General features: G+C 55.7%; 1 protein-coding gene across 12 annotated transcripts in view; it reads right to left on the minus strand.

Annotated features, from left to right (window-relative positions):
• The window catches only part of KMT2D (lysine methyltransferase 2D), a 39,178-nt gene extending 16,140 nt beyond the window's left edge, over positions 1-23,038 (minus strand). For 6 of the 12 annotated variants that reach the window (XM_031462651.2, XM_031462648.2, XM_064490943.1 and 3 more), the window contains exons 1-35: positions 21,874-23,038; positions 17,574-17,659; positions 17,188-17,314; positions 16,781-17,004; positions 16,546-16,655; positions 16,215-16,377; positions 15,712-15,877; positions 15,497-15,611; positions 15,199-15,356; positions 14,848-14,993; positions 13,199-14,710; positions 12,000-13,108; positions 11,423-11,536; positions 10,965-11,075; positions 10,325-10,429; positions 9,416-9,597; positions 9,072-9,236; positions 8,867-8,976; positions 8,727-8,774; positions 7,865-8,086; positions 7,513-7,632; positions 7,310-7,423; positions 6,960-7,090; positions 6,728-6,875; positions 6,461-6,526; positions 6,171-6,281; positions 5,832-5,969; positions 5,662-5,746; positions 5,190-5,431; positions 5,018-5,091; positions 4,759-4,809; positions 2,823-4,634; positions 2,536-2,715; positions 2,322-2,458; positions 243-2,098 (exon numbers count right to left, since the gene is read on the minus strand). In XM_031462651.2, coding sequence (XP_031318511.2) covers positions 243-2,098; positions 2,322-2,458; positions 2,536-2,715; positions 2,823-4,634; positions 4,759-4,809; positions 5,018-5,091; positions 5,190-5,431; positions 5,662-5,746; positions 5,832-5,969; positions 6,171-6,281; positions 6,461-6,526; positions 6,728-6,875; positions 6,960-7,090; positions 7,310-7,423; positions 7,513-7,632; positions 7,865-8,086; positions 8,727-8,774; positions 8,867-8,976; positions 9,072-9,236; positions 9,416-9,597; positions 10,325-10,429; positions 10,965-11,075; positions 11,423-11,536; positions 12,000-13,108; positions 13,199-14,710; positions 14,848-14,993; positions 15,199-15,356; positions 15,497-15,611; positions 15,712-15,877; positions 16,215-16,377; positions 16,546-16,655; positions 16,781-17,004; positions 17,188-17,314; positions 17,574-17,622 — 10,201 coding nt within the window. In that variant the 5' untranslated portion in view covers positions 17,623-17,659; positions 21,874-23,038. The remainder of the gene's footprint in view (positions 1-242; positions 2,099-2,321; positions 2,459-2,535; positions 2,716-2,822; positions 4,635-4,758; positions 4,810-5,017; positions 5,092-5,189; positions 5,432-5,661; positions 5,747-5,831; positions 5,970-6,170; positions 6,282-6,460; positions 6,527-6,727; positions 6,876-6,959; positions 7,091-7,309; positions 7,424-7,512; positions 7,633-7,864; positions 8,087-8,726; positions 8,775-8,866; positions 8,977-9,071; positions 9,237-9,415; positions 9,598-10,324; positions 10,430-10,964; positions 11,076-11,422; positions 11,537-11,999; positions 13,109-13,198; positions 14,711-14,847; positions 14,994-15,198; positions 15,357-15,496; positions 15,612-15,711; positions 15,878-16,214; positions 16,378-16,545; positions 16,656-16,780; positions 17,005-17,187; positions 17,315-17,573; positions 17,660-21,873) is intronic. The other 6 variants (XM_031462652.2, XM_064490938.1, XM_064490936.1 and 3 more) reach the window with 5 other exon arrangements.
• Positions 23,039-25,245: the final 2,207 nt, after the last annotated feature.

Consider the following 25,245-nt stretch of genomic DNA (forward strand, 5'->3'; position numbering starts at 1 on the left):
GCTTCAGGCATCCATTCCATTCATTCACTCAAACATCTGAATGCCTGCCATATGCCAGGCACCATTCTCCTTTAAAAGCCACAAAGCTTCTACCTACACCACTAATATGGTATTTAGCCAAAGCTCTTTGCATTCCATCTCCCTTAACTAGGGAGTATTTTGGGTCTGAAGCCTCACTGAGCATTTGGTGTTAACAGTGATCACCCCTGAGTAACACAGCCAGTGCCTGCAGCTGAGGTTACCTGTATCCGGGAAGAAGCTATTAGCCAGCTGCTGTTGCATCGCCAGCTGCTGTGGTTTCATGCACATGGACGGTTGCATGGTACTCATGGGCTTCTGTGCCAGCACTGTCTGTGGACTCTGCTGGGGCACCAAGCCTGCCTGTCCCCCATGCTGCCCACTTAGCATATGCCCTTGGTTGGGCACCATGGCCATGGAGGGGGCCAGGCGCTGCTGGAGGGCATGAGCTGGCGGCTGGGTGGGCACCAGTGGTTGGGCCAAGCCTGGCTGTCGGGAACCTCCAAGTCCCAGAGCAAGCTGCTGTTGGGGTCCTGCCAAACCAGGAGAAGAGCCCTCATGTGGCAAAGACATGGCCTGAGCAGGGCCTGGGGTAGGCAGCAAGGAATGCTGCTGTTGCTGGGCAGGCTGCAGCTGTGCTGAAAGCTGCTGCTTCTTCTGCAGCTCCTTCTTCTCATGTTCCAACAGGTCCTCAATGAGCAGGGGTAGCTCACTGGCTACCAGCGAGCTCTCCATCTTGTCCAGCTCATCCCCAGATGCATGTCCACCAGGCAAGGTCAGGGCCCCGCTCTCTAGCTCAAACTTTTCCAGCAGAGAGGACCCTCCTGGGCCACCCAGTGGGCTGGGGGTCAGCAGGTGAGCTGATGGTCCTCCGGTGGCCCCAAAGGGGACCTTCTCAGCTGTGTGCCCACTGCTGGAAAAAGGTCCTGTGCCCAACCGAGTGTCCCGGCTGCCCATCACACTCTGTCCTGGCTTCAGCCCCAGGCCTAGTGAAGTGGTGGCAGGTGCTGGCTCTACCTTGGGGGTGGTAATGGTGAACTGGCAAGGGGAAGGGTGGCGCCCACCCTCCTCCACCTTGGGCTTCACCTCAGGGAGCACCGATGCCAGACGGGGCTCAGAGGTATCAGCAGCAGGGGGAGGGCGCTCCTCAGGGCCCAAGGGTCCTGGCTCTACACCCCGCAGGAGGGCCTCCCGCTCAGCCTTTTCATTGGCCGACTCCACCAGCCTCAGATGCTCGTTGAAGATGTCCTTCTTGTCTCCAGTGTCCAGCTCAGGGTCGGTATAGGCCAGCAGGTCAAACTCATCCCCGTTGAGCAGGTCATCCAGGTGGGGGTCGTTGGTCTCCAGGTTTTCCAGGGTGCCCAGCTCATCATCCCCCTTGGCCACATCCACACCCAAGCCCAGGTGAGCAAGCTCCTCATCATCCTCCAGGGCCTTGTGGGCATCAAAGTCGTCGTCCAGCTCAGGATCCTCACAGGGTAACTTCCCAGCTTCCAGGGCCAGAGGAGGGGGGCGGCCAAGCTCAGTGCTTGAGGGGGGCCGGCTGACTAGCTCCAAGCCAGTGGGCACATTGGGACCCTTGGTGTGGGGTGTTGGATGGAGGCTGTTGTTCAGTTCAGGGGCTGGTGGAGCTGAGGGTTTCTGTGGAGGAAGGCCTGATACCGCTAGGCCACGAAGCCCTTCAGGGGCCAGCCGGTGGGAGTCCTCACTTACAGGGTAAAAACGGGGTCTCTGAGGGGGGCCCTGACCAGGAAATGGAGCTCCCCCCGGTCCAAGTCCTTTCTGTACATTGTGCCGCAACTCAATGAACTGGGCAGGACCAGCTGGACCAGGCACTGGCTCACCAGGGCCTGGCAGGCGGGAGGCAATTCCCGCCAAGGGGGAACCAAGGGCTTGGCGGCCAAGTTCAGGCCCAGGAGTTGATGGAAAGCGAGTAGACATGGCAAGTCGCATGGAAGTTGCTGCTGTTGCCTGTTGCTGTTGCTGCTGCCACAGCTGCTGCTGCTGCTGCTGCTGTAATGGCAGGGACCCGGGATAGGGTGCTCGCTGATAGAAGGCTTGGGAGCCTCCCACCAGTTGCCTGCAAGAATATGCAGTAGTCAGTAAGACAAAATTAGGATGAAAAAGAGCTAGAACATGGAGTTAGGGCAGTAGGGAAGGATGGAGTTAATGTGGTGAGGGGGAAGGAATGGCGAAAAGTAAGTGATACTGGAGGATTAGAGAGATGGGAAAATCAGAGGCAGCACGATGGTAGTACTATCTGTTCCTTTGATTTACCCCCAAGGAACCCCCTGGAGCCTCACCGGCTGTTCACATCCATAGAGGAAGGGGTGGCTGGTGGAGGTGGCCTGGAGAGTCGGTCATCACTGGGGAAAGCCCCTGGGCCCAGGATGGAGCCGCCCAGCTTGGTTGGGGGCAGCCCCACAAGGCTGCTCTTGTCCTAGGAGAGATAGGGGTAGATGAAGGTGGGGCCACCTTCAGTATCTTGGATCCATCACCCCTTGCCACTCTACCTACCTGGGTCCCAGCAAAGGGGGTCTGGCCTCGACTCAGCTGCTCAAAGGCAGGGCTGCTAGACTCAGCACCCCAGCTACCTGGGGGGCCCACTGCTCCTGCAGCTGCCGCAGTTTCCTTCTCCTGCCGAAGGGTGTTGCGCTGGATCTGTTGCCGAATCAGCAGCTCCCGTAGTCGTTGGCGCTGTGCAGAGAACAGAGAAGAGGGTTAAGTCCATTCTACTCCAATCATAGGGCTGGCACAGAAACAGCAGAGATTTGTGGGGACTCAACTCCAGGATGTCAACTCACCTGTCGTTGCTTCTCCAGCTCTGTCTGGCTAAGGCTGGACATGCCTGGGTCCTGGGTACCTGGAAGCTCGGGTGCCGCCAAAGAGCTGCCCATCCCAGACCCTGGGTCTTCTCGCTTCTCAACTGGAGAGGTGATGCCTGCCCGCTGTGAGGCTCCATGGGACAGGTAGGGGAGGGATCCATCGGGTGCAGGTGGTGGTAGGACTGATGGGGGGCGCAGTGGGGACAGCCCATAGCCCTCTCCTGTGGACCCACTGCTGGGTCCTAGAGGGCTGCCCGATGGGTGGAAGTTCCCTGTGGCTACTGCAAAGTTTGTGCTTTGAGGCTTGCCCAAGGTAGGGCTGGGCCCAAAATGGCTGTTGATCCCATGGGGTGGAGGGAGACCAGGCTGAGGGACAGGGGGCTTTAGGGAAGGCTCCCCTACTGCCTGAGGGAAAGTGAAACGCATGGGAGAAGGGGTGCCCACAAATGCACCTGTCCCAGGGGACCGGGCAAAATTGGGCGGCTGCCCACTTGGGACCTTGGCATGGAGCTCACCCGCCGGCCCCGAGGGCAGGGCTGCTGGGAAACCCCCAGCCCCCAGCGGAGTGTGGGCTAGAGGCCCAGCCTTGAAGGCAACTTCAGGGGGCTGGGGGCGGGGTGGCTTATGCAATGGGGCAAATGGGTCCCGGGATTGAGGGCGTGAGGGTGGACGGGAATAAGGGTCAGGGGATTGGAAGCGAGGGGTAACAGGAGATGGGCAGAAAGCCTCAGCAGACAGAGGACGGGGTGTCAATGGGGACTGGGAGCTGGACTGAGACTGCGGACTTGCAGGCACTCGGGAGAAAGGGTCAGAGGGCAGTGAGCGAGGAGGCAGGGCACAGCAGCTCTCAGGAGGTGGGGGTTGGGGCCGAGGGGTCAATGGGGGCTGGGCATAGGGGTCAGGGTAGGGGCCAGGACGAAAGATGTCTGAGTGGCTGGGAGGAGAAGGAGCCAAAGCCTGAGCAGGGGGTGGCTCTTGGGGCCTGAGGCCCAAGCCCGGGCTCTGGGGCTCTACCTGAGATGCCCGAGGGGTCAGGGGGGCTTTGAAGACATCAGGTGCCTTTAACTCCAGGCTGCCCAGATGGGGGCCTGAGGAGGGTGAGTCAACAAACCCCAGGTTTGGGGGCCCACAGCTAGGAGACGATGCCCCAAGCTCTTCCTTCTTCACCTCTAAGGCCTTTCGAGACTCTCCGAAAGGTGGAGGCGACAGCAGGGGCTCGGAAGCCTTGCCTCCCCCTACCCCTGGGCTCTCAGGAACAGCCAGGTTGTCCAGTGAGGGGCAGCGGGGTTTGAGGAAGGGGTCAGGTGTGGAGGGCTGGTGTCGGGGGGTGCCAGGTGGGGTAGTGTGGAATTCCCCTGGCTGGCCAGTCCCAGGACGAGATGAGGCACCCAGCGTTGGGGGCTGCGTGGGGGCCCCAGTAGGACTGGGATAGGGAGGATAGGTGGGTGGTGCTGTGGGGAAGCGGGGCTCCATAGCGTAGGCGGGGGCCAGTCCAAAGGGGTCCTGCGAAGGCACTTGGGCGGGCACCTGGGGTGGGAGCTTGAGGAAGAGCTCACCAGGCGAGTCGGGGCCGGGCACTGTGCCCGCCGGCGGCTTCAGGAACCCGTCCGCAGAGGTAGACAAGCCGGCGGGGGGAGTGGGGCTGCCAATGAAAATGGTGGGGGCGGCAGCAGGAGGCGGACTGCCCAGTGCCCCTGGCTGGGGGGGAATGCGGAGATGTAGGGCCGGTCGGTCAGTCTTACGGGCCATGTCGCCCACCTTGGTCTGCTTGTTGATCTGGCTCTCAGCCTGCTACGGGGGGAGACCAGGCACAGAGCAGTCAGGCTGCTGTGGCAGGCCCTACGTGCCCCCCACCCTCAGAAAGGGCCCACACTACAGAACTTGGATAGCATGGCCCAGCCTGGCCCCCACTCACCTTTTGCACCTTGTTGATGCGGTGAGCTGCCCGGTTATCTTTGGCCTTTTGCTGAAGAACAGATGACAGAACCTTAGGCCTAGGGCTCAATCTCGTGTCCAGCCCCCATCCCTTACAATGTCACTCACACTGCCTGCCCAAAAGCTGATCCCTTCTGGCCCAGCTGCTTTGGGAGTGGGGAATGGAAAGAACTGAGGTGAATTTCCCAAAGACACCCACCCCTCAGTTCCCACGCTGACCTAGACTCCCTCTGTCTCACCAGGTAGGGGGCTTTATCAGCAGCTGGAACTTTTCTCCAGAGCTTCATGATTTGTTTGCAACGGCTAGACCAGTCTGGAGGGCAGAGAGATTGCATTAGAGGAGACTTGGCAAGTGACCCCTGCACCAGTCATGTTACCAGGTTGTCTCCCTTGTCCTCGTCCCATGGGTACCTGGGTAATCTTGCTTGAGATTGGGGAAGTTAATGTTGGCATAGAGTACAGGTGAGATGGTGGAGAGCTGACCCAACTCCTCGTCCTTCTCCCAGCGCTGAAGACTCCGCTGGTTATAGGAGAGACCGTCGCCCTCACCCTCCGTGGTGGGGGTGGTGGGAGTGGAGGGCGTGGTGCCCCCCGAGCCTGTCCAGGGGCTGTCTGGCTCACCGGGTTCCGGGCTGAAGAAGCCCCCGCGCTCCCTGGGGCGCAGGGGCAGAGAGTCACAGAGGGCAGGGATGCCAAGCCCCACCCCAAACAAACTGCCCAGAGTCCCCAGGCCACTGCCCTTCCCCAAAAGAGGACAGCCACAAACAAAGGAGCAGAGGGAGGTACTGCTACAGCAGCACCCAGGTGTCCAAAGTACCCCCCCTCAGCACAGCCCCAGTTGGAGAGAAGGGACTGCCCACAGAGGTTAAGCATAAATACCAACCTAGAATCCAGGAATGGGGACTGGCAGAGGCCCGGGTAGGAGTCCATTGGGCTGCTGGAGGGGAGATTGCCCAAAGGGAGTCCACCTACAAGAGGCACAGGATCAGAGAAAGAGAGCCAGCTTGGCCACACCTGCCCACCTAGTCTTCAAACCACTCCCATCCAGATCACCTTGAAGAAAGGGCCTCTGCAGTGGTGTACGGCTGCCATCTAGGCCAGGGGTTCCACAACCCAGGTGCTGCTCTCGTTCAGAACCCAGAACATCCTTGAAGAGCTGCTGCAGGTCCTTGGATTCCATCTTGGGCAGTTCTGCAAAGAATTGGTGAAGGATGCTGCCGAGGAAGACTGGGGAGTTGAGGGGATACCACAGGGCTACAAATGGTTATGGCACAGGAAGGTGCCCAGGACTCCCCGAGAGAGAAGCTGTAGAGATGAGATTCCCACAGGTGGGACCCTCTCCTTCTCCCACGGAGAATCCTTATACACGAAGAATACAAGTCACAGCCTCACCTTCTGTGGGAATCCTGTCTAAGTCAGAGCTAAGCATCCCTTCACCTGGGGTGCCTGGCTTCTCGGGGTCACTGGGCACTGGGGATGCCTTTACACCCCCATCCTCAGGTCCTGCAATTGCCAGGAGAAAAACCCATCAGCAAGGTCACTCTGGAGGTACCACACTGGCCACCCTGAACCACAGAAGGCATCAAACAGTTTCCAGTCTCCAACCCAGATGGTACTTAGAGGCAGAAGAGGCTGACAGAAGTAAAACCAAGACAGGACACAGTCCTCCCAGAAGCCCTCACCTGGTGTATCAGCCTTGCCTTCGGGGCCACGGGACTCTTCATCTGCAACCTCTAGACCATCGTCTCCTACAAGCAACAGTCCCCACTCCAATCAGAGATGCCTTACCTCTGATGCCCAGAACAGGACCCCAGCTCTAAGGCCAGGGCACTCGCAGCCCACCCTCTACTTCTGGAGACCAGCCCATCTCCCCCCATATTCTCTTGCCACCTTCTTAGCACAGAGGGAAGTTGGACCCCTTTAGACCACCTTACCCCAACATGACTAACCTTTCTGTGAGGTCGGGAGTTCTTTTCTATCTGAGCCTCCATCACCCTTGGCTTTTGGGGTTCCTAGTCCAAAGCTTGGCCGGCCCGCCCCAACTGCAAAAAGGGCCTTCCGGCTCAGGTCCAGCAGCTCCTTCCCAAAGAAAGCTTCCTATGGGAGGATTGAGGCAGAAACAGGCTTCTTCATGCCCTGCAGGGCAGACACTGCCCTTGCCCCTCAGAGCCTAAGACCCACCTGCAGGTAAGCAGGGAACATGTCCTCCAGTTTGCTCTTCTTGCGCCCTCGCCGCTGCTGCTTCTTCTTCTCATCCCCATCAGCTAAACTCTGGTCCACAGAGCCTTCTGCAGGCAGGTCGGCAGGCATCACTGAGGACAAAACAGGAGGTGTCAGCCTTTCTGGGGACATTGGGCATGCCGCTCCCAACTCAGTCTGGGGACGTTTTCTGCCTACTCTCTCCCCCAACACCAGTTGGGCCCACCACCCTCTTGGCCCTTTGAGTGAGTGCCCCTGCCCCAGGCCTCCCTGGCAGAGTCCCAGAGGTCCTGTGATCCCCACCTTCTCCCAGGCCCCACTGGAGCCCTCACCCGTCTCACCCTCGTCGGGCTGCCCATCCCCACTCAACACCTCCGCCTGTGCAGCAGGCCCCTTTTTCACACGTGTGTGGGATTTCCGCTGTCGCACCATGAAGCCACCAATGCCTAGAAGAAGGCAGGGCTGAGGCTGAAAAGCTGCTGGGTACCTGGTCAGCTGCCCCTCACCACTTCACCTCCGCATCTCAGGGCCTTACCAGGCCGATAGGGTTTCCGTTTGCGTTTTTTGCTTTCTTCAGTCTCCTCTTTGCCAGGCTCTACATCAGGGCTGATGGGGCCCTCCAGTTTAATCTCGCATTCCATGTGCTCCACGCTACCTGTGACAGGGACAGAAGAGACAGAGGCAGGTCAGAGACATAGACCCTTTTAACCCTGTCATCCTGCCACCTAAGAACAGAGAGCCGAGTGCCTTGCCACAGAGCCATCTGCACAAAACCAACAGTGGCTTGAGGGTGATTGGGAGTGGCAATACTGCCCTACCCCACATTCAATTCTCACAGGTGCGCTGCTCCCACGACTTTGGCACTCCCTGAGAGTCCCCAGCCTGACCTTCACCCTTGAGCAGCTCGTCAGTGTCCAGGTCCCCATCCTTCTTGTCATCAGGGCCAAGGGCATCTGAGGGCTCAGAACCCTCCAGCCCTGCCTCGCCTGGGAGGCCAAGCCGTCCTCGCCGCTGGCGCCGCTTGTGCAGGGGTGACATGGTCAGGTTACGCAGCACGGCCATGCCAGTTTCTGTCAGCCACACACCCTCGAAGCGAAAGTACTGGGGCTCTGCACAAAAGGGAAGCGCCTGTCACCCCTGATGGAGACCCTAGGGAACCCCAGAACTCCAAGTTTCGGCCTAAGACCCTAGCTGGAACAAGTCCAGACTGGGGTCTGAGGGCTAGAGAAAACAGGCCACCAATAGGCACTAGAAGAGGCCCAAGTTCTCCATCACTGACCCGGGAGATTTAGAGACTGCTACTGCAGAAGCCTGACTTTACTCATGATTAACCCTTGGTTCACCAAATATATTCTCTAGCTGTCTGGTGCTGGGAGGGCCCCTACTTGCTGAATGCCAGCTTACAGTACTGCATGCCAAGAGCAGTGCCCACATCATGATGGAAGCAGAGTAGCCCCAGCCCCTTCACGAAGGAGAAAGAGCTGTGTTCTGGGCTCTCTGGAGATGAGATTCTAGCAGTACAACAGCCATGTTGCCTGGTGGAAAGAACTCTGCCTAGGAAACTGGAGGCCTTGGTTCTTGTCATAATTTCACCACTAACCTACTGGGTGACCTTGGGCATGCCACTCAACCTTCCCAGGTCTTAGTTTCTTCCTCTGGAAATGAGGAGATGATGTTGGGGTGGGCTGGAGCCAGACTAAGTGTCTAAGTTCTCCTCTGGCTTTGGCATTCAGAATTTCTATGACTCACCCGGCTCCTTCACCTTCATAGGTACCAACTCTGGAGGTGCAACAGGTGCTGTGGAAAGGACAAACCAAGGCAGCTGAAGGCCCAGTCCCCAAGCAAGGCACCCTGACTCCTCCTCCCCATCCCCAGCACCTGGTACTCACCAGCAGGCTTTACCACATAAGGCTGGCAGGAGACACAGTCAAAGCCCTCATCAGCTGCCTGCTCCACATCATCCTCGGTGAAGAGGCTCTCACAGCCAGCATGCATCCACCTGGGAGAAGGGAGACAGGAGGAGATGAACTGAGACAACGCAAGGCTGAGAACAGGAAGGAGGGGGCCTATGTAAGCAGAAAGGGGCACCCTCACCGTTCACAGTGGCGGCACTGGATCAGTAGGTCCTCTTCCACATACGGGGCGTGACAGATAGGGCAGGTCACCAGGCTGGCACAGGGCCCACAGTGTGTGTAACTATTCTGCCATTCACAGTGGAAGCCAGGGGAGGCGGCCCCACACTGCATACAAGACACACACCTGGTGGCAGCAGAAAGACAGACCCTCAGCACCTAGCATACCCAAGGCACCCAAGGTGCCCACACTGTGAACTAAGCAATCAACCTGGCCTTCTAAACCCAGATTCTGCCTTGTACTCAACAACAGATCTACTCTAACATTTCAGACCCAGGCCCCTCTGAAGATCCCAGTCTTCTTACCACTTGCACTTCCAGCCACCCTTGGGCACGGTGAGCAATGGAGGGTCCAGACAGTACGTGTGGTAGCTAATGTCACAGTCATCACAGAGAAGCAGGCGTGAGGGGTCTGAGGCCTGGCCGCACACCTCACACACGATGCACTCCACACAACGCCAGCCCTTGAGCAGCATCACCTTGGTGATCTGGTGCAGAAGATAGCAATTCCTCAGGGTGTGATGCACAGGGCAGGGCAGACCTCTCAGGATGGTGGAACTTACAAGGGCGGGGCTGGAGGACCCCAGTGCACAGGGCAGACCTCCCCTGGCACACAGGGAGGTTATGCTGAGTATACCTCATCCCAAAATTAGTAGCTCCAGGGATCTTGGCTGATCGGAGAACAGCATTACCCAGCCACTGCCTTATTACAATCTTTCACTAGCCTAGTCCCCAAAAAGGCTATGGACAGAATTAGGTTGCATTTCCCTCAGTTTTTCTTCAACACGTAGAACCTGCTACTGCTGCAAGTTAGTGAATGTTAGCAGTGAACCAGTTCTAAATTAACATTAATGAAAACCCAAAATGACTAATCATGCTTGGCTCAAAAACACTGCTTTCTCTTTATGGACATGTGTTTGATTTTGATTTTACATTTTACGTCTAGACTATACCATGTCTTCTACCAGTAAAGTTCTCATAGTTCATATAATGGACTGAATTATACCTGTAAGTCATGGTCTACTACAAAGAAACTTATAAAGACCACTATGGTTTCCAAAGTAATTTTCCCCAAGATGAACTGACAACCATGGTTGACTGATGAACAACTTCTATGACTAATGGCTGCTTTAAGTAGAGTTGCCAGGACAGAGACGTAGAACAAGAAATCACCAAACCCATTCCTCAGCCCAGGCTCCTGGGCCCCGAACTTACCTTGCTGTTGACACAGTAAGGGTGATAGCACTGAGAGCACTGGGAACAAGCAAGGAGATGGCCCTCGGCCCCCCGGCCAAAGCTGCCACACACCACACACATGTCCTGGGGAAACACACAGAAACCCGAATGTCCAACCTGGTATTCTCAACACCACTCAGACCCGGCAACTGACTACAACACTCATCTGAGAGGAGGGAGTCGGACAACCAAAAGTCTATCCTCAGCTCTAGGACACTGTAAGCCATCATGGAACCCTGTTCCTTCCTAGCTTGCCTCGTTCATCTGATCAGGTAATTTGAAATGATACAGCCTGACGTGGAAAAGGTAATGAGAAATGAAAGGAAGATAAGATGAGTAAAGACTGGTCAGGATGAGGGAGTAACATGTGACAAAATTCTACAGCTTCAAGATTACTCGTGTTCCCTAGACTATAAGCTTCAAGAGGGCAGAAACCATTTCTGCCTTTTTCACTGCTACATCCCAAACACCTAGCTCAGTGTCAAGCTCAACTTCTGGTATCCCCAGAAGCAGGTCCCTGGTTTTCCCCATTTACTCTCCCACCAACACACACACACCCAATGTTCAGTGTGCCAGGCCCCACTGCTGAAGATGGGACTACAGCAGTCAAGTACGGTACCTGCATTAGGACAAACTTGTCTGTGTTGGAGAAAAGAACCACAGTATTTTGCATGGTGTCATCATCATCATCTTCTTCCTCCTTGCTGGGAGAGCTATCGATATCAGCAACCTTATGGGCAGAGAGTTGTGGAAAGTGAGGCAGCTAAATCTGCCCCAACTAAGCTGCTTTCCTCTTTGGTGTTGGGGGAAGGTGGCATAAATCCCTGGCTAAGATGAAAGCCAGGAGCCAGGACTAAGCAGCAGAACACCCCAGCTCCCAAACTGGGCCTCAGCCTGACATTAGATTTCAGAGAAGCCTGGGGGACAAGTGGACAGAAGGAGCACAGACATAGCTGGACAGCCCCTAGGCTAGCAGGCAGGCAGGTGAGCGTGCAGGGGACTGGCAGGATTTAAAGGGTGTTTAATCTTGAAGGGGCCAGCTGAAGTATGTTTGGGGGATGGGAGGCCTCTCCTTACTACCAGAGTCTCAATGGAAGAAGTAGTTGATTTTAGCCGGGCCCGTCCTCTCCCACGTCCTCCGTGTGCTCCTCCACGTGGCCGGCGTCTTCCTGGGAAACTACTGCTGCGCCCCTGAGTGAGGGATTACAGGAGCAAGTCAAGGGCTAAGATGTTGGGTCCACAGGCTTGGAGGGAAGAGAAGAGACGAATGGACAGAACATGGCAAGTAACAAAGCCCAAGAATCCCAGTCAGGGCCAGCGGAAAAGCAACAGCAACAGGTAGGTAGCTCTGGCCCAAACCACTCCCCACCAACCCCCACCAAAAGAGCAGCCAATGTGGTACAACAAGAAAAAATATTGGCTTGACAGACCTGAGTTTCTAGTCCCAAGCCTATGACTGAGTAACCACGAACCTGGGCAAGTCACTTCCCCCTCTAAGTATCAATAATTCTCTTTAATAAAATAAAAGGATGGACTCAAGATCTCTGAGAGTCTAGGATTCAATAAGCCAGGTGGGACGGTATCAGTGACACAGGACTGTACCTCTGACAGTGGCATGACATCGAACATATCCAGTGACTGGAGAGCCCCTCACCTGTTTGATGCGGGAACGAGCCGGGGAGCTGCGCCGCCTCCCCTTGTCCCCCTCGGCTTTGCCTCCTCCAATAGCTGTCCCAGCGTCACACAATAGTGAGTCATCAGTCTCTGGCAGAGAGTCGGTACAGAGCCGCAGGGAGCCCTCATCCCGGGCTGGACTGACGTCTGTAGATACCCCCAGCTCCATGGATAAGGAGCCACCCCCCTCAGGGTCAGGAGAGCCCAGCAGGGGCTCTGAGCCAGGAAAACTGGCACTGGCATCGCCTTGACTCAGATTAGAGATTTCATTAACGATGTCAGATTTGATGAGAGTAGGTGGGGTAGGGGCCACTGGTGCACGTGGCTCCTCTTGCTCTTCACAGGGTGAGCCCTGCCCTGCCTGCTTGCATTCTGGGCCATAGACCTCCATAGGGGTCACAGGGGCCAGCTCCTCGGGGTCCAGGAGCACAGGAGAACCCTTAAGTTCACTAGCCAAACTGCCAGGGGTCTGTCCAGCTTCTGGCTGTGAACCAGGAGTGTCAGTCCCATCCAGAGGGGCTGTGTCCTCCCCCAAGCCAGAGAAGTCATCCAGGGCTGGGGCAGGGCTGGGTGCAGGGCAGGAAAGGTTCCCCATGGGAGAGGGAAGAGGACTAGTCGGGCTGGGTTCCAAGGCTGGGCACTCAGGTTCTGGGACTTTCTCAGTCTCCATGTCATGTGGCTCAGCCTCATCTGACACCTCCACTGCCTTCTCCACGGGACTCAGTGGGGAAGGAATGGACAGTGGCAGAGCAGGAGGAGAGCACTGGGAAGGAGGGGAGTTTGGGGGAGGCAGGGAATGCTGGAGGAGTGGAGAACAACGAGGGGGAAGGGGCTCCATCAGGATGGGAGAGGCCGGTCCCATTGGGGAGCCTGGAGAGGGGGGAAGGATCATCGGGGGCACAGGCTCAGGGTCAGTGCAGTTAGCTTCTGGTGGAGGGCTGATAGGTGTCTCTAGGATGGGGGCAGCCAATGGTGACTCAGGGTCACTGTCCCCTTTGGCACCAAAGGGGTACTCTAACTCCCCCAAAGGAGACAGGGCCGGTGGGGCCACAGCTGTGATAATGGGTGAGAGTGGAGGAGGAAGGGGATCTGGAGGGAAAGAGAAAAAAGAGAGGCTATTAGATGTGCCATAAAGAGTTAAAACAGTCCCAGAGTAAGAGGGTACTAACATCCCCTTACCTGGTGGCATCAGCTGAGGTGACAAAGACGGCTCTCCAGATGGGGACAACGGCAGCTCCTCAGGCAAAGGGGACAGAGGTGGTTCCCCAGGCTCAGACAGGGCCGGCTCTCCAAGCAAGGGGGATAGCGGTGGCTCCCCAGGTGGGAGGAATAAGGGCAATTCATCAGGTGCAGGGCAGAGGCCTAGCTCCTCAGGGGGCTCTTCAGGTCGAGGGGACAAGCACGGTTTCTCAGGCCGGGGGGACAGACGTGGATCCTCAGGCCCAAGGGACAGGTGCGGCTCCTCAGGCTGGGGGGACAGGTGTGGCTCCTCAGACCGAGGGGACAGGCGTGGGTCCTCAGGCACTGGGGACAGCTGCGGCTCCTCAAGCCGGGGGGACAGATGCAGCTCCTCAGGTGCAGGGGACAGACTCGGCTCCTCAGGTGCAGGGGACAGACAAGATTCCTCAGGTCGGGGGGAGAGATGCAGCTCCTCAGGCCGGGGGGACAGGCGGGGCTCCTCAGGTCCAGGGGACAGATGCAGCTCCTCAGGCCGAGGGGACAGATGCAGCTCCTCAGGCACAGGGGACAGGCGTGGCTCCTCAGGCCGGGGGGACAGATGCAGCTCTTCAGGCGCAGGGGACAGGCGTGGCTCCTCAGGCAGTGGCAACAGGGGTGACTCCTCCAGCGGTAGGGACATAAGCAAGTCCTCCGGTGCCGGGGAAGCAGGTGAATCTTCAGGTAGCGGGGATGTGGGTGAGTCCTCAGGTGGTGGGGACAGGCGTGAAGCCTCAGGTGGAGGGGATGTGGGAGACTCCTCAGGTGGTGGGGAAAGGGGAGATTCCTCAGGCGGTGGGGACAGGCGTGACACCTCAGGCAGGGGAGACAGGCATGATACCTCAGGTGGTGGGGACATAGGCGAGTCTTCAGGTGGTGGGGACATGGGTGAGTCCTCAGGTGGTGGGGACAGGCGTGACGCCTCAGGGGGTGGGGAGAGAGGAGATTCCTCTGGTGGAGGGGACAAGGGCGATTCTTCAAATGGTGGGAAAAGACGAGATGCCTCAGGTGGTGGAGACATGGGTGACTCTTCAGGTGGAGGGGACATGGGTGACTCCTCGGGTGGTGGAGACAGGCGAGATGCTTCAGGTGGTGGGGAAGTGGGCAATTCCTCAGGTGGAGGGGACAGGGGAGACTCCTCAAGTGGTGGGGACAGGGGTGATGCTTCAGGTGGTGGGGACAGGGGTGTCTCAAGTGGGGGAGATGGGGGAGACTCCTCTGGTGGAGAGAAGGGTAACTCCTCCAGTGGAGAAAAAGGTGATGACTCGGGTGGGGGAGACAGAGGAGACTCCTCAGGCGGTGGAGAGAGGGGTGATTCCTCAGGCGGTGGGGACAGGCGCGATGCCTCAGGCGGCGGGGATGTGGGTGATTCCTCAGGTGGTGGGGACAGGGGCGACTCTTCAGGTGGGGGCAGCAGTGGCATCTCCTCATTTAGGGGGGCCTCCAACTGGGGCTCAAGTTGGGCCCCTGCTCTCCCTGCAGACATAATACACTATGCTCCTACCTAGCTCAGCTGCACTCCACAGAAAGTACAGGGTCTGGGGCAAAGCAGAAACTATCACTTGCCACAGAATAGAAGGGGTAACTTTCAGGGACCCTCAAACCCTACTCACCTAGTGGTTTGGCTTCACATTGCAGGGGCCCCGGTTCCTTGGGTTGCATAGAGGTCACGCGCCCACCCTTTGGCTGCCCTTGGCATGCAACGTACAGAGCATCGGGCTCATCAGTAGCGGTATCGCCAGGCTCTGGGGGTGAGAATCTGCAGAGGGTACAGGGGAGCAGGCATCGTGGCTCTCATCAGCTATCAACTCCTAGACAGCACCCTGGGGCAAGGCACGAGCACTATGGATTGCACTGCCCACCTGAGGACTCTCCTCTCAAAGTCAGCCTGCTTTAACACGACCCTTGCCAATCTCAGTACTTCCGATCCCCCATCCCAGTCCCCGCCAGTCCAAACCACTTACCTGCTGCGGACAGGGGGATGCTGCTCGGCAACAGAACTGATAGGCTGTCCTCCCTGGGCTTTGTGACAGCGGTGACAGAGTGAGTAGTTCTCAAACCACTCAGAGTTGGGATTCAGCTCTGCTGAGCCTGCCCCACAGGCCCGACATACCCGACATGCCTAGGGGAAGGAAGGAGGCAAAACAGGCACTGGTCAGACAGCAGAGACTGGAGGAGAGTACAGGGCTCGTCACCACGGAGAAACTCAGGCTGTTGTGAGAGGCAGAATTAGGGAAAGTAAGGCAGAATCCGGGGACTCACTTTGCACTTCCAAGAGTGAGCAGGCAGTTCCTCTATAGGTGGTTTCAGGCAGAAGGTATGGTATCCTTTGTCACATGTCTCACAGACCAACATCTTAGAGTCATTCCCAGGTTTCCTGCAGGGGCACAGGACACATAATGAGGTCCTCCCTCCCCTCATTTTCAACCCTAACCTGTGCTTCGCCTAAGACTTTCCTCTTGCCCTCCCATTCCTACCTGCAAGCTTGGCACACTTTGCACTCAGGGCACTGCCAGCCAGCACGCTTGCGGGCAGTCAGAGCAGTGTCCAGGCAGGCCCCGTGATAGTGATGCCCACAGCTGGTACAGAAGAACAGGTCACACAATTCCCCTGGCCCCTCGCATACTGCACAGCGAGCCTCCTCTGCAGTGGGAAGGGACAGAGGACATGGGTCAGCGATGGATTCCATACAGGACTCAGCACAGTGCTATCTACATGACAGGCATTCCATGACATAGAATGAACAAATAACAAATAGTTACTAAGTGTCTGCCTAATATATGCCAGGCACTACTCCAGGCACTGCAGACACTTTGGTAAACGAGACAAGCAAAGCCCCTGCACTCTCAAAGTCCACACCTATTTTAGGTGGGGCAGACTGATAGTATATAATTATAGACTGAGAGCTCTGCAGAGTACAAAACCCCCAGGCACACTTGACCCCTCATCTGCCCTATATTCAAAGGGTAGGACTTCTCACCTAGATGTGCAGCCCCCTCACTGTGCTCCGGGCATAGCAGCTGCAGTGTTTTCATGGATAAGAAGGAACCGCTGGCAGTCGCACAGGGGAAGTGGTAAAGACGTGGACATTCGGGTGATCGGCAAGGGATGGAGGCACCGAGCCTGGTGCAGTGGGAGCAGCGCTGCCAGAGTGGAGACAAAGCCTCAGTGCTAGCCAGCTCCCTTCAGAGTGACAGGTCAAGCACTAACTTTGCCCTTGTATGCCCCCGGCCCTTCTCATTCTACCCTCTCAGAAGCCCACAAGCCCACCACTGCCCTTTGCCTATGCAATGCCCTGGCCCCAGCCCCACCTGTGAGATCCCTGAGAAGATGGCCTTGTCCACACCACATAGTTCTGGGCCCTCCTGCCCCCATACACCTGCTGACCACGCAGCACACCAATGGTGAGCCCAGCAAGACCCTTTATAGGTGGAAAGATGGAAACAGAAAGGAAAAAGTTAATAGGAACATGATCACTGGCTCAGGACCACCCAGCCCTCACCCTGTTTCCTGCCCAAGTCAGCTACCCTACTTTCCTTCACTTACCTCCAGGTTCTCCTAGGTGGGCAGGTGTCAGACCCTCAGGGAAACCAATCTGTGATAGGTCCTCGCTGGGCAGCGCTGCCTCATTGGGCCCTGGATTCCCCCCAGGGGACACCACTGGACACCGGGGCCAGTCGAATGGCAACTCAAAGCGCCGTAGCTCCCGTTGCCCGTGTAGACTGGGCTCCCCGCAGTTACAGAGAGCACAACGCCGCACTGGACCCCCACTGTGAACACACAAGCATCAGCACCATGCCAGCCCTGCCCACAGGCACCCCTGACAACCCCATGATTTGGCACACCCATGCTTCCCAAACACTCATGTTCCTAAATCTTCCTCCTTAAAAGCCCTAGACTGTCAAATCAAATCCCCTTATGTCCTTATATTCTCATTTCCCCAAACTAGTTACCTGCAGTCCTGGGGAGGCTCCTGAAGCCTGGGACCCCCAGAACTGGGCACAGAGACCTCCCCCACATGTGGTTTGGGAAGGTCTGGCTCAGTGGCGCCTGACTCCTCGGAGGCTGCAGGTCCATCAGCTGAATGAACACACAGAGAAGCAAGCATCAACCATTATCCTCTATTTAATACTAGTCCACTCATCAGACCCATGAGATTATCCAAAACCCCAGGTGGATCACAGTGATGGCATTTCAACTTTTGTCCCAAAGAACAAAGTCCTTCCATTACCTGTCTATTAGACAGACTTAGCTCCTGTCCTTGTGCTAGGACCAGAGATCTAAGGTTGCCTGGGAAGAGCAGAAAACTGCAAGCAAACCTAGAATTTGCCCTACTCACCTGCTGGTTCTGAATCTTTATCCTCACCAGGCGGCTTCGGGCTGTCCATCCCTCTCTCCGACTGGGCAGGGCCCTCTCGGGGAGACCTGTCAGGGCCAAGAGATACCTATTTGTAGTAAGTCTCCCCACTAAACACTTTCCCAACAGTCTTAGAAAGAAGGCAGCTAATGTTACCTAGATTCTACAGAAATCAGAGCAAAACCATACCTAAAAACTCCTGTACTAATGACAAGGAAAGTTTTCCCCAACCCTTATCCCACTGCTACTTCCTCTCCAGATAAACGCATACCCTTCTCCTCCCACTCTGGATTTTCAGGGGATCCACTCCCCTTTCCCACTTTCCACCTCTTAGAGTTCCCAGGGCAATAGTATCCAACTAGAATCACATCAAATTTACATCTAGTAAGACCCTTTGCCTCATGTCTGAGTTCTTGGCTTCTGGAGGGCCCTATCCCCTGGACTTTTTCTCAGGTCCCAAAGTCAGCTACCATCCTAGAGATCTTTCAGTACCAACCCAGGGGTAGTCACAACCCAGGAAGTCTGACTCCAGCCGAAATCCCTCTCCTAGAGACAAAGTCTGGGGTCCTGCAGGATGTAGAACACATTACTAGAACTGAAGCCCAGCTATGAATGGATCTCCCCCACCTTCACTGCTTTCAACCAGAACATCTCAATCACAACAGAAGAAACTCCCCAATTTCCACCCACTGCCCCTCTAAATCCAGCTCAGTCCCACTCCCTGGCCCGTACCATGACTGAGCTCAGGATCTCACCCAGCCTGAAGGCCTCAGGTCGTTGCCCTTAGCAACGCCAACTGCCCTTCCTCCTCAGATGTCCCTAGTAGTTAACAGAAGTGGGCCTTAAGAGTTACTGAGCATGTGTAGCCAGGCCTGACGCTAGGCATGCTGGGAGTTGTAGTCTCAGGAAGCACATTGCCACTTGGAGGAGTTCTAAACAGGGCAGGACACAGCAAAGTAGCTTCCTTCCTCTTCCGTCAAGCAGGGTTTCCACACATACTATGGGGGTGGGGGGTAACGGTCCCCTCTTCTAAGACATGTCTGCCTATCCCAGAGCCAAATGAAACACACTAACGTTGTACCTAAGAAGGTTGAAACCCACACCTTTTGGCACATTTTCCTAAACCTCAGAGGAAACCTAAACACAGTATGAAAAAGAGAGAAGTAAAGAGTAAGAATTACAGAGCTGAGGAAGAGGGAAGGGGTCCTCTAGAAGGCAGAGAGGGTAGGTGTCAGCCGCTCTTAGTGGGAAGAGTAGGGGCTTAAGCAGAGAAACAAAGTATAGTTTTCCTACAAAAGGCAGAGGGAAATCCCCCAAACATAACTCAAAGTAAAAGTCTGAGAAATGTATCCTTCACCTTTCCACTCCTCTTGTTTAACCAGAGGGACCACATCAATTTTAGTAAGGACAAGACTCTCTTCCCAAACCAAACACCCCAGTGAGCCACTTGGGGTTGAGTGACTGGGACAGATGAGACAGGGAACCCTCAAAGGTGTCCAGGATCCATAAATCAATTACCTAAGACCCACATTATCAATCCTCTTTCCCTGAGCTAACACTCCATTTCCAGAGACTGGCAATGGGCCTCAAGTGACATGCCACAGGAAGGGAAGTTTTCTTTTACCTTTTTCCCCCTCACAATATGAGATTCTACTAGATTGAGAAAGTGAAATATCACCTGATACCTGTCACCTCTATTCCCAGATCATCTCTTTCCTAAACCTGCCACACAATCACGCCTGAAAGGAAAGCAGGGTGGTCATCTGGCCAGCCCACAGAAAAGCTGCTCTGGAACTTCAGGGGACCCTAGAAGCCACCTATGGGAAGTAGAGGTTGGAGATCAGGGCACCAGCCAGGCTCCTCTTCCTATCCAGTCATTCAAGGCTTGACCACACCCAGGAGGTTTCAAAGTTTCCTAAATGTGTACAACTTTTTCTGTACCTTACCACTACATGCCCCCAAGATCTTCCACCTGCTCTGCTCTCAAAGTTGAGGCCAAAGGAGTCACAAACAGCAAGAAATCAAAAGCAACAGTGATAGTACACTGGGTGGGAGGAGGACTGCCTCACACAAGGCCAGAGGGACAAATTCCTCTGCCCTCCCCCGAGCGCAGCCTTCTCAAGCTGGTAAGGCTGGCACTGCTTGGGGAGGTACAGAAACCACCTTCGTCCAGCCTTGGGAGACGGTATCAACATCCTCCAAAGCTAGAGCCTCATTCATGGGACCAAGGAAGATACGAGATCAAGAAGCAAAGGGCAGAGTGTCCTCCAAGCTGTATCAAAAAGAATCTAAGAACACCTCCCATGTCCCTACCCTGCAGTCTAGCACCTGCACCCCCATGCTGAGCCCCAGTTGTCAGGTGCCTGAACAGATCAAAGCAAATAAAGACCATAGTTTCCCTTGTCCCATCATTCAGTCAGAAACCACACAGACCCACCAAGGGTTTTTTTCCTGGATCTAAACTGGATTAATGCCAGGCCAGGCTTCCTCTGGGGAACTAGGGATACCAGAGAAATACAGATCTAGGGAATAAAACTGCTGGGTCCCCTTAATCCTGGGCCTAAGAGGCCGAAAACAGCAAGAAAGAAGGCAGAGATTCAGCTCAACCCACTCTCCTCTCAGCCTCCATCCCAGACCAAAAGCTTTAACTCCATTTTCCCAGCCAAAGGGGAAATGGAGGCTTGGAGAGGTGAAAGGCTGAAGCAGGCCCTTGAGTGAACAGCTCTTCTGTAGGACTCAAGACTTCCTGGTTCCCAGCCTGAGAATCAAACCACACCTCTCCCCACCCCCATTTTGGGTCGGCCCTCCAGGGAAGAATCCAAATGGCAACAGTGGTCCTGTAGGCCGTCCAGACTATCCCTGGGTCATCCTAAGGTCAGCCACAGCTAAAAAGGAGAGGTCTCTCCTAAGGATGTTCTTCAGGGACACACAACGGGAGAGGACCTCCATAGGAGGCAAAGGCAGAGAGCATGGGTGACAGTTAGCCTCACTCCAGCACCCCTGTGTCACCTTTCACCTCAGGCTTACCACCCAGAAATCTCTCAAGGGCAAACCCCTATCTTCTCTTTTCAAAGACCAGGCTCAAAGAGATCCAGCCTATGTATGTTGGAGGGGGTAGAGTGAGGGAGCAAAATACACCAGCCAAATCCCTGCTGGGCAGCCTGACAGCTGTGAGAGGGCCTGTCCCAGCCCAGGGCCCAGAGGCATGAGGCTCATGGTGCACCCTTCGTGCAAATCACATACACACCCCTTCTCCCCAACATCTGCCAGGGTTGGAAACACTGGCTTCAGCAGACACAGTTCGAATCAGGCCATTTCTCCTTTAAAGAGGTACAGGAGACCTTATTCTGCAGGGTTGGGGCAGGACCACAGAGCCAGTTAACATTCCCTGATTGAAAAAGGTTGGAGCGGTCTGGGAGGGGCCTACAGGATTGGCCAGGGACTTACAAGCAACCAGCTCTCCACACTAGGCCCAGAGAAAGCGGGAGACAAAAGCCATTTTTTTTGCAGCCCACATTCGCAGGGAGCAAATCTCAACGGCCTTCTCTATAATCCCCTAGAGATTATGTCCATCCCGAGAGGAGGGGAGGCAAAGCAGGCTAAGACAGCACTAGGCCTCGCTGGGGTCACTTTGCCAGGCAGGAGCAGTTTAAAGTTGAACAGCAAGGCCAGAGCTGCCCCCAGCCCCGCCTCCTTCTTGCCCCAGCCACCCCCTTCATCACACTAGTCAGTTTCCACACACTCTCCCCTTTGCACAGTAAAATAAAGCCTAGTGAAGGATCTAGGGTTCCTGAGTCTCCCAGAAGCTGCTCTGGGTGCCCAGATGGGCAGGAACAACCTTAAAGTCCAACCTGGCAGTAAGTCTGACCTGGCAGTGGCACCCTACCCCCACTCCCAAGTTGTTCTATTCCCAAGGCCCACAAGAAACCCTGAAGGAGAAGCAGCTGACTGGGATTGGTGCTGGCATAAGGGCTTGGGTCCTAGTTTAGTTGAGCTCCCCCCAACACAAAAATAAACAGGCAGAAAGGTTTTCTGGCCAGGTTCCCAAACTCCCGTGGTTCTCTGAACCCCCAGTCTTTAAAGAGGCACACCCCAAGACACCAGGCCTCGGTCCTGCCCTGGCGACTGGCTCAGGTTTTCTTGACAGACCCTGCCAAAGGAACCCTCCTCAGCTCTGGCACCCCTTTCTCCAACCTACAGGCCAGCTCCGGCCAAGATAGTCCATCTGGCTATGCCCCCAGTCCAACCCTTTCTGGGCCCTGGCCGGGCGGACTTCACTCACCTCTTCACAGGGCGATCCAGAAATCCTCATCCGAGAACATGGCCAGAGCCCGGGCCGCTCCCCGACCTCCAACCGCCAGAGCGATCACAGCCGCCCCCCGCACGGGGGGGCTTAGGGGGGCCAAGAACGGTAAATCCAGGTCGGAGTGGCCACCCTCCCCGCAAAAAAAGCAAGAAGCCAAAGAGGGGTTCTCTGCCTCGGGTTCCAGCAGTTTAGGTTTCCATGGACAGCCCCAGGGCGGCGAATCCCGAGCGGACACAAAGAGAGCACCGGTGGCTTTGATCTTGGGCGAGCAGGCTCCGCATCCGCGTCGCCGGGCGGCCTCTCAGTCCAAGGGCCGGGCCAGCGCCCTGGCCGCCCGCGCCGGGCTCGGGCGGAACGTCGAGGCTCTCCAGATGGAACGTCGAGGCGCCTCCCCAGCAGCCCGGAAGGAATGCCGCGCCGGGCCCGGACGGAACGTGAGACCCTCGTAGGAGCGCTGAGCCCCTCTCCCGGCTCGGGCCGGCGCCCTGGGGCCGAGCGAGCTACGGCGACGCGGAGCCGGCGCGGCCGCGGGGCTGAACCTGACACACACCCAGCGCCGGGCTCCTCGACCCCGAGCGCTCGCCCTCGGCGGCTTTGAGCCCCCCACCTTCTGCTCCCCCCGGGGAAGGGAGGAGGGTAGGTGGGCGAGGAAAAGGAAGGGGCGGGCGGTGCGAGCCCTCTGCCCGCTCCCCTCCGGCCGCTCCAGGCCCTGCGCTCGCCTCCCTTCCCCTCTGGCCTCGGGAGCTGCCCCGCCCCCGGCCTGGCCGGCTCTGTTCGGCGGCACCCCCTCGACCCCCGGCTGGCTGTGATCGCGGGGGGCCTAGAGGTGCATGGCCCAACCCCGGCTCCCGGCGCCGCGGGTCAGGAAACTGAGCGGAAAGTGGGGAACGAGGCAGCCATTTGCAACCGGAGAGGAAAGTAGTGCAGCGCGGCGCCGCTCCGCCTCCCCCCCTCCGCCTCCTGTTCGGCCGGTAGGGTGGTTCCTGCGAAGGGGCTATTTCCTGGCCCGAGATCTCGGCAGCGGTCGTGGAGATTCAGGAAGCCTCCGGCGCGAGATCCGGGGGGGCCCTTTTGCCTGGGAAACCCCACTCGAGAAGGGGAGAAAGAAGAAGACGCGGCCCTATTTTGTGTTGGAGCGGAGCGGCGGAAGGATCCGGCCCTTTCCGAGGAAAGGCTGTGACTCTGCAGTTCTACGCACACGCTGCTGGATCCCTCCGCCACGGGTTAACCCCGACTGCGCCGGGCCGGCCGCTGTGCAGACACGTGGGAATGAAGCCCCCCTCCTCTTCGCCCCTGCCCTGGAACTGCCTCCTTTATCGCCCGGCTAGTGAAACTAGGACTCCAGCCACTTTTTAATTCCGTTTCCCTGGAGTTATCGGTCCCTGAAACTCCAACTGCTCCTCGCCTTGGCCAGGGGCAGTCTTTCCCGGGAGGGGGATGGAAGAAGAGCCAGGAGATTGGCCGCTGCTCTGCATCCTGGGAACTGGAGTCCGCAAATGGAGAAAGTGAGGCACGGAGCCTGGCGCTGCAAAGGGTGGGTTCCTGCCACGTTCGGGGGCCCGAAGAAAAGCGGAACGAGTCCCTAGTCGTTCCTCCTGGCTCTCAAACCCCCTCGAGAGGAAAGAGGACTGTTAGTGCCCCCACAATCACCCCCCCCCCCATCAAAACGTAAATGTAGAGTTTCCCCTCCTTTCCTGGGTGCTCCAACCCTCACTCTCAGTCTTTCTCTCTGGATCTTAGGGGCCTGTGTCCCCCTTTTTAGTAAACAGAGGGGATGTAACTTGACTTGCTGCTACCTGGTTGGAGTACTGTTAATCTAGACAAAATCCCAAAACACTCGGATTGCAGGCAACGCCCCCCCACACCATTAGTATGTATGAGAAAGAATTGGAATGAGTTTTCTTCATTAGCTGTACCCGCGGGATGGACAGGAGACAAATTAACAACGTGCCCGATACTTTATATATTCTTAGTTACTCCTCATCCTTGTTATGAATTACGTGGAATTATATCCATATTACAGATTAAGAAATTGAGGCTAAAATAGGTAAAATTGCCCAACAAACTATGTCCATTGAGAAGTTGAGCCATTCAAAACAATGGCCATGTTTTTCCTAGGGATATGTGTGTGTGTGTGTGTGTGTGTGTGTATACATATTTATTTATATTTATATATTTGAGATGTGGAGACAGACAGACAGATCAGATGCAGGGCTGATTTTGTGGTAAAGGGTTTACAGTGCTATCCAATACAACTTTCTGCAATGGTAGAAATATACTATATCTACGCTATCTAATATGGCTTATCCATAAGTAACTATTGGGCACTTTGAATTGTATGTAGTACAACTGAGAAATTTTTTATTTAATTTTAAAACTAAATTAAATAGCCATATGTAACTTGTGGCTTCCATAGTGCACAGTGCGGGAGACCTAAATCCCTACTGGCCAGTCATAGGAGGGATCAGAGCTAGGCATGTTCTGTGCTAACCACCCCACACCTATCCTAGCTATAGTGGAATAAGTTCACCAAGAGACAGAAGTTGGGAAATGGAAGACCTCTCCCTACCTCTGCATCCAGAGGTAGGGAGGCAGGCCCTCACCATAAAGACCTCTAATAGCTACCACTTCTTAAGGGTTTATTATATATAAGAAACTATGGTAAGCATTTCATATTATCACCTCAGTTTAATTCTCACCTCAACTCTTTGAGGAAGGTTTAGCTATACTTTATACATGAGAAACAGAGAGGTTCAGAAGTTCAGAGAGGTTGAGTGTCTGCCCTAGGTCACACAGCTAAGTGGAAGAGTAACTCTTTCAACTCAGCCATTAACCACTATCCTTCACTACTATCAGGCTTTGAGATTGTTATACTTCTAGAAGACCTCGGATGTTTGTAATTGTCTCAGACCTCATGGAAATACAGGAGTGTAGGTACCTGTAATGAGAATTCCAGGTCAGATGTGCAAAAGGACCTAATTTTACTGTAAAGAGAGGGTGATAACAACCCTAAAGACACTCCTAAGCCCCCAAGAGATTGCTCTTTGGAATATGATTTCCAAATTCTTTTTAGATTCTGGATCAGAGATGCAAAAGAAGCTGGCAGAACTTTTGAAAACCAGCTTGACAAACCGTCATTCCCAACTCTAAGCCCAAATAGCCTGGAGCAAGGCACTAGCAAGGTCACAGCTGTAAATCACACCTAGATTTTATCCATTTTCCCCAACTTAGTGCATTGACAGAGTACCTCAGTCTCCCCCAGTTGCCCTTCCTGTGAAGGATACCATTCGGGTAATCCTTTTATGTCCTTGGAGGAAGTTAGGCCCTAGGGCTGCCAGGGAAGTGTAG

The sequence above is a fragment of the Camelus dromedarius genome, chromosome 11 (assembly GCF_036321535.1).
Source record: "Camelus dromedarius isolate mCamDro1 chromosome 11, mCamDro1.pat, whole genome shotgun sequence".
Lineage (NCBI taxonomy): Eukaryota > Metazoa > Chordata > Mammalia > Artiodactyla > Camelidae > Camelus > Camelus dromedarius.